The 7,872-nt window shown below is 42.4% G+C and overlaps 2 protein-coding genes across 2 annotated transcripts; both read right to left on the reverse strand.

The window, feature by feature from the left end:
* Window positions 1-289: 289 nt before the first annotated feature.
* AK88_02983 (uncharacterized protein) lies at window positions 290-1,791 on the reverse strand (the record flags this gene model as incomplete). Its single annotated transcript, XM_012480606.1, has 2 exons — window positions 290-453; window positions 912-1,791. The coding sequence occupies 2 exons, from the start codon at window positions 1,789-1,791 to the stop codon at window positions 290-292; spliced, it is 1,044 nt and encodes a 347-aa protein (XP_012336029.1).
* Window positions 1,792-5,037: 3,246 nt separating this feature from the next.
* Window positions 5,038-6,051, reverse strand: AK88_02984 (uncharacterized protein; the record flags this gene model as incomplete). The annotated part of the gene is made up of 1 exon (XM_012480607.1): window positions 5,038-6,051. The coding sequence occupies one exon, from the start codon at window positions 6,049-6,051 to the stop codon at window positions 5,038-5,040; it is 1,014 nt and encodes a 337-aa protein (XP_012336030.1).
* Between the last annotated feature and the right edge of the window lie 1,821 nt (window positions 6,052-7,872).

Consider the following 7,872-nt stretch of genomic DNA (forward strand, 5'->3'; position numbering starts at 1 on the left):
TGCCTGCGTAGACGGGATGCAACGGCAATGCACATGTGCCTCCTTTTGTCTGAATGTATGTAATCGTCTGATCACTCTTGTTTTTTCCCTTGTTTCTGTTTAAACTGAGAGTTTTCCACAACGCAGAGACCCCTACAGCATACTTGTAACGCATGTGTGAAGTATTCTAAATACCCTGAATATGGTCCGCGCGGGGTTCGAAATATACTACCCAAGGGAAAGACCGTGGTCTGTCTGGGAGGAACACGACATCATCGGGTGCAGCCGGTGCTAAACGTGGTTCCTGAGCTCATATATCTGGCCTTGCCCTATTGCAGGCTACTCCCGGCGATGCTGGAGCCGGTGCTGCGGGAGACGTTTCTCCCTTATTCTTCTGGTCAGCCTTGTTCTGTTCTTTATTGTCTTTCGTGTTCCCGGTAGTGGACACCTCTTGCTTGGTGCCCTTCTTCGGCGCTGCAGTAAAGAAGGAGAGGAACATGAAAAAATGATAAAAAAAAAAGGGACACAAGTGGTACAAAGAAGGGGCGGACGGTGTGGTGTGGTACGGTCGGGTCGACTCGGTGGACTGCGTACGCCGTGAACTGGGCTAGATGGTAGTAGTACACTTGTATATTTCGCCGTCATCTCGCAGCCGCGACGGCACACACACACCCCGTCTACATAGTGGCCGCCGCTACCGCTATGGATATCGCTACCGTCGTGGCCGTTGTGCTCAACGTCAACGAAGGGGTGCCGCTCAACGTCAACGAGGGGGTTGCTTTTCCGTGCTGTGCTGTTCTCGCCGCGTATGCGTGTTGTTGTTGGCGGCGACGTCCATGTTCGGCAGTATGCGGCCGCGTATTCGTGTGCGGCCGTACGCGTATTTGGCCGTGTGCGGGGCATATTCGTGCTTTGTCCCCAGCGCTACTTACCTGTCGGTGCCGTTGATGGTCTATTCTCCGCCCCTGAGGCGACGGCTGCCTGTGCATCAGCATTCTTCTTTATCTGAGCGTCTAATGCGACTTTCACGTGCCCGATGGCTTGGTTCATTACGCCCTCGATTTCTTCATCCTTTTTTTCGTCTTCGTCGTCCACAGCAGGGTACTTCGGTGCTCTCGCAGTTGACCCCCTCAATTGTTTCTCCTCGTTCTTCATCTCTTCCTCCACTTCTTGCAAAATTTTTGTGACCTTCTGCTTTACTTCATCTTTCGTTTGGTTGTCTTTGTCCTTTTGCTGTTCCTGCTCTCTCGGTCCGACCTCTAGCTTTACCTGTGCTCCCTTACAGTCATCGCCTATTTGTTCCTGTGCAAGTTGCTCCTGCATCTGTTTGTTCTCTTTTAACCATGTCTTCATCTTATTCCTCATGTCCCAAGTGTGCAATTCTATATCCTTGTACTTCCCCTTGTTACAATTCTGTTTTCCTAATCGACTTTCTAACGCACTTCTCATTATTTGTGTTGTGTACCATGCATAATAGGTGCCCCACCAACCCTCGCATCCATAAATCCATAGTATGTCTTTATATACGTCCACTATGGTGCATCTCATTAACCCCTTAATCTCCTCATCTTGCCCTTTGTTCTCTTTTGCGTTTTCCCTTACTGCTTCACTCCACGCATTCGCAAAATATATCGCTTGCGTCATGAGTCTGCATATAACTCTCTCTTGGCGCCTGGTCATCTCCCGTGGTCGGCGGTCTTTCTGGCCGTCCTCTATTGGATGCTGCCAGTATGCATTACCGCAGTTAATAGCATTGTCGTACTGACTGTCATCGTTCATATGCCTAATAAAAAGCTCCAGTTGGTATTGCATATCGTCCCATAACTTACTCTGCGTTTAACACAATGCACATATATGTATGTGGTCGCACAGTATTATTCACCAACCGTGGCAATCATCTAATTATATTTGTCCCTTCCTGCCTGTTACATGTAAATTTGCCGTATGCGGTACATATGAAGCACGCACATGTGCGACATTCTGCTGCGCTGTAGTATGCTGCTCTTATGCACACATATGTGCTGCCTTGTGCACACCGCCGCACGCGGCCTGTATGTATAGGAAATTACCTGAAAATCCCCAGTATGCTCCGTTAGTTTCCTAGGCACCGCATACCCCCTCAATATACGCGCTAACTGGTTCGCCATTGTTGTCGCATCATAACAACATAGAAAAGATCATTGCTTTCAGAATCCGTATACTGTTCTGCATGTCGGGCGCTAGTGCAGTACTCACAATGTCTACGTATCCAATGTAATCCTGTATAGCCACTACACATGAAAATTCGTCCTAAGGGAACTCCAGCATCCACGTTAGGAGACGGGGGTATGTATCACAAAAATCATATAATCTATGGCGACATGTGCACGCCTTATTCGTACATTCAGAATAAGGAACACTAAAAACAAAAATAATAAATACGAGTAAAAAGAAGAACAAAAATAAGATAGAAATAAATGACATAAAAAAAAAAAAAAGAAACAATTGCAGGACACACATCATACCTGTACAAATGCATAACAGCATGCTCTACACAATAGTCAGAAGACGCGCTCGCTTCCACAGATGAACAATCTCCCCAAGCAAAGTACCAAAAAGGAAAAAAGAAAAGAAAGGAAAAAATAGGAACAAGTACTACTACTACTACCGTACACACACAACACGCTTCATGAATACACCCCCTCCCCCCTTTCTACACCGGTCGGCACTAAACGCCGTCACACACACTGTGTCTCTCTGTGTGCGTACACAACCAAACCGCCGTAACAACATCAATTTCTTCTGCCGTCGTTGCTGCCTTGCTTCCGTCGTTGCCGCCTTGCTGCCGTCTTGCTTGCTCCCGCACAAAACATGTTTTCCGTCCTGCGCCCACCCTCTGGATGCGTCCGAGGCTACTTCCGCGGATCGTTCACTCAAAGCAATTACTCTGAGACAATCTCTCCTCCGTTCTTACACTCGGCTACTTCCTCGGACAATCCCGTTTACACGGACAATCCCGTTTACCCGGGCCGCGTTTGCTCGGAGAGACAATCTGCGCCCTCGTACACTCGGCTACTTCGTCGAATCCGTGTTGCACTCGGCGCATTGCGCGCACAATCGCCTTTACCCGGCCGCGTGCGTCAACGCTTCTGAAAATTGTAATAAATACACAAACTAATACTTGGTTGTCTTCCTTCCGCTGTGCGCGGTGTTCCTGGTGTCAAACACAGGGGGGGGGGAAAAGTACACTACACTACCGTACGCACACAACGCGTCATGAACATACACCCCCCCTCTCCCCCTTCTACACTAAGCGCCTTCACACATTGTCTCTCTGTGCGTACACTAAACCCCTTGTACACTAAACCGCAGTATAACAACAACATCCATGCTTGTTCCGCCGTTGTTGCCGTCGTTGCAGATCCTTGTGTGCTCCCGCACATAATATGTGTGTTCCTTCTCCTCCGCCCCCGTACTCTCTGCTCCCTCTCTGGATTCGTACTCGCCTATTGCGTCGAATCGTTCCGACACTCAGCCGCGTGTGCTCGGCGACACGATCTGCTGCTTGTTACACTTGGCCACGTTGGTCGACGCGTTGTGCTCGGAGAGACCATCTCTCCTCCTTCTTACGCGCGGCTGCGTTGCAGCAGAATAGCAGCAATTCCAGACCAGGAAGCGTAGACTGCACAACGCCACACAGACAATGGGCAAAAGAAGAAAAGCAATGTGGGAGCAGTGCGTAGAACGTACGAGCGGCAAATCAACGAACATGGCACGAACAGTAGGCACGAGTAGTGTTGATGAGCGATGTTGCATGCAGAAAAGAACAAAGAAAAAAAGGCGCTAATTACTAAAACTCATAACGTCGGTAACTGTGAAAACTTGCGCCCTTTAATCTGACCATTAAACACGTAGATTTGTGAGGATTAAACTCTACAACCTTGAACTGTGAGACCATACATCCTACATCGTAGATGATAAATCCTAGATCGTACAACCCAGATCCAAGAACCTACATCCTAAACCATGAACCCTAAACACGAAGCTATAAACCGTAAACCTGTGAGATCCTCGCCCTTTTACAGCATATCAAAAGATAAGGTGTACAATCGTTTCATTTGGCGATGTGGAAGTTTATAAGAAGAAGACAGGAAGCATAAATACAGAACAAAAGAGGAAAAAGGAAAAAACACAGATTCACATGGACATACTCATAGGATGAACACCTAGTACATAATTACAGCATACTCAAGAACAATAAAATAAATAATAATAACAGAGCAGTTCATAACATTTAACAACGCAAATAAAGGCAACTTCCATTATTGTGAGAAACACATTCTTCCATATTGTCGCCGCGGGGGTCTGTTGCATTTTGAGGTGCTTTTGAAAAATAAACATTTGGTGGAACATTGCTACTCTGCACAAATAGGCAAACACAAAGGGGCAGTAGTCATCAGGGCAGCATCATGTGAAATTAAATAAGGATGGTGCGAAAATAGACAATGGACATGGCTGTAATGGATCAGAGCAGACGACAGACCAAATTAAAAACGAACGGCGCTTTAGCATAATAATTATTAATCACATGCACACAAATAAAAGCATTAAAATCATAAATAAAATGCACATTTAGTCCCGTGGTGGGGGAGGAAGAGATATTTATATAGCTCGACAGGAGGAAATATTGTTAACTGTAGGTAACGCAAAAGTGCATAGTTCGAGTACGACGAAAACACCAGCGTAAATGTATGCTTATCTGTGGATACATTCTCTTTTACACCTATATGAGGGGTTTCTGATCCACATGTTTTTGTTTTTTTGGGAAACATCGCATGTGATTCTCTGAATTTGTGCGATCGGCGGCAATATCCTTAATGGCTGTTAATGATCTTATATATCCTTTTCATAATGGCTCTATCGGTATGTTTACTTGAGCGTCTTACTTTGTTTAATTTGGTTACGGTGTACAATAAAAGGAAACCATATCAACCACAAAAGCAGAGCAATGGCAATAAATGGCAGTACATAGGTCGTGACGACAAATGGCAGAGCGATAATTAATACATAGAACCAAGGTCATACATGAACAAGCACGGTGTACATTATAGAGAACGAGCTCGTTTTTATAAGGGATGTTAGCAGTAAAGGAGAAAGTATTCCGAATACACCAAACGGAGCAAACATTCTATGCTTGCTCAGTAAATTAAAAAATTCTCTCGTCCCCTTTACTTCTCTGACTGAGTAATTGTGCTTTTCATACGCCTGCATGTTCATGTAACGTGTTATTTCTGACTCGAATTTGGAATCTAATTTTCTGCACTTTCTACCCACAGAGGTGTTCTCAAAAAAACCTCGACTAGGACTGGCAGAAAATTTATTCTTCTGTTGCAATTTATCTATGTAATAGCAAACTGCGTCATCTACATCCAATCCTGCTGTAGTAGAAAGTCTTTTATCCTTATTATGATATTCTGATGATTCAACCATTCTGTTGTTTTCTTCGAGATTATCATCATCTCGTTTTTCGAACAGACTGCCGGTGCTGTCAAAGGTCCTGGATTCTGTAATTTCCTGGCTTCTGTTAGAATCATCGTTATTGGCTCCTTCCTGGAATATACTCTCCATGCTGTCAGCATTTGCAGATTTATGCACTTTGTCCTTATTATTAAAAATATCATCGGCTCCGTTCTCGAATATACTATCCATGCTGTCAAAGAGCATGGACGAGCTAAAGCCCTGATCAACGTCGTTACCATGATTACTGCGACCTTCAAGCACACTCTCCATGCTACTGAACCTCATGGATCCTCCAAACTTTACCGTGCCTTCATCCTCATCAAAATTATTCAAGTTTGATGATTCGTTGGATGTGTCCACGTTACCACGATCCATCGTACTTTTCGACTTCTTCCTTGAACTGGCGCGTGGACTACTCCTTCTAGATCGTGAGTCAGAGCTATCATTATATTTTGTTACATCGGAACGGTCCTGCAGGTAGGTTTCGTCATTTTCATCCACTGAACCGATGCACTGTTGCCTGAACAGACTATTATTCTGTTGTAGTAGTGTTTCTACATTGGTTTCACCCATTAATAATCTGCTAATCCGCACCACTAAGGTGTTATTCGGGCCAGTTGAATGATTCCATGGTGTGCCTAGTTCATTTACCGAACATATATAAATGGGGATACATTCAGAATTTGTGCATGATGCATTTATCGGGGTACAGTGAAGTAATGAAAAGTTTTTAATTTTTAACAACACGCAAAAAAGCAGGTGATCATAATGAAGACACAAATTTGGACAATGCCTTATTTATTATAGTACGTTGTGGGCATGTTGCCAGGAGTACAAACTGCAGCTGCATATGGAAAATTTCACAGGGATCATCATTTTGTTCTTTGTTTCTTTAGCTTGAACGAGGTTCCATGTACCTATATATCCTTTCCTGTTTTTTTTATATATGGTTGTGTTATAGGAATATGCCTTTGTTCTTACATTTTTATATGGATTATATGATTATACTTTTCTGTTAATATATATATGTATTATACAATTCTATTTTCTTTCTTTTTTTTTTTGGTGTTTCTTGAAATCATTATTATATACGCAAGGATTGTACGATTGCTTCTTTTTTGTTTTTTTTTTTTTTTGTATGCATGAGTGCATTATGTTATTTTCTCTCTTTTTCTTTTCTTATATATATGTATTGATTTTTATAGGATCTTTATACCCTGAACGATCTATTCATTTGAAACGGGAGGATCCTAGTTAATCCATCGGTGTATATACGGTATTCTTGTTTTTGTGTTACAAGTGCCTATATATATATTATTTGAAAGAAAAAATTAATATAAATACGAATACATATAAAATAAATATGGTAATGTCGGGCATAATATAAAAGAAATGATCTTATTACATATTATATCAAGTAAAAACGAATTAGGTGCTGTGTGGGTTTGTGGACATATGGTAGGCACTGTTACATGATGGTGCAATTCATACAATCGAATGTATCAGCATATTATTTATTTTGAAATATGGGAACAACCATTTATGAACTATAGCACTTTATTGTTTTAATTTGAATATTATCATGGAAGTGGATGAAAGTAGATAGATCATTTGTATAAAAGTATGGCGGAATTTTGTTCGAAGTTGAAAGAGCTTTTTAGGTTTAAATATTCTTTTCTGTTCAACATGATAGGGTATTTTATTTAAAATATTTTAATAATGTGTTCATCATATATCAGGTAGAAATCTGTAGGCCCTTCAGAGGGTAAAAAATAATATTGTAGCAAAGGGTAATGTGTAACGAGCACGAGTGCAACAAAAGTTGTAATGGTAGAAAATAATAATATGGAATCTGGTAATATATAGAGATGGTTACATTGATTTGTTAAATGAATGCACATGACTACAGCGCGTGCTTGACGTGACTGACGTAGCAAGTGTTTTACAGAATTGAAGTACCTTTGTGGTTTTCCATTGTAGTCCTTGGGTATATATATGGGCTTATGTAATATCTCAGGATGTATGTATGAGGAACTGCAAAGATGTGTCTGTTGTAAGACAATTTTTCCTCTTTTTCTATTTGCCATAAGAATACATGGCATGCGATACATGTTGGTACGAAGAACCTGTGGGCACTGAGAATCAAGGCATAGTAGGACCAGTTAGATCCATTAGAAAAAGTTAATTTTGCAGGGAAACCTACGATACATGTCACGATGACTTACGTCATAGTCACATCTACTACGACAGCGTTTGGCATGAGAACAGCGTATACGCCTCGGCTTGCTGTTCTCAAATATGTTGGAGCATATTATCCACCTCTAATGCCCATATATCCATAAATTCGTAAACTGGTCGCTCATACCTGTGCCCGCTTCACACTCGTGTACACAT

Source organism: Plasmodium fragile, assembly GCF_000956335.1.
Source record: "Plasmodium fragile strain nilgiri unplaced genomic scaffold supercont1.32, whole genome shotgun sequence".
Lineage (NCBI taxonomy): Eukaryota > Apicomplexa > Aconoidasida > Haemosporida > Plasmodiidae > Plasmodium > Plasmodium fragile.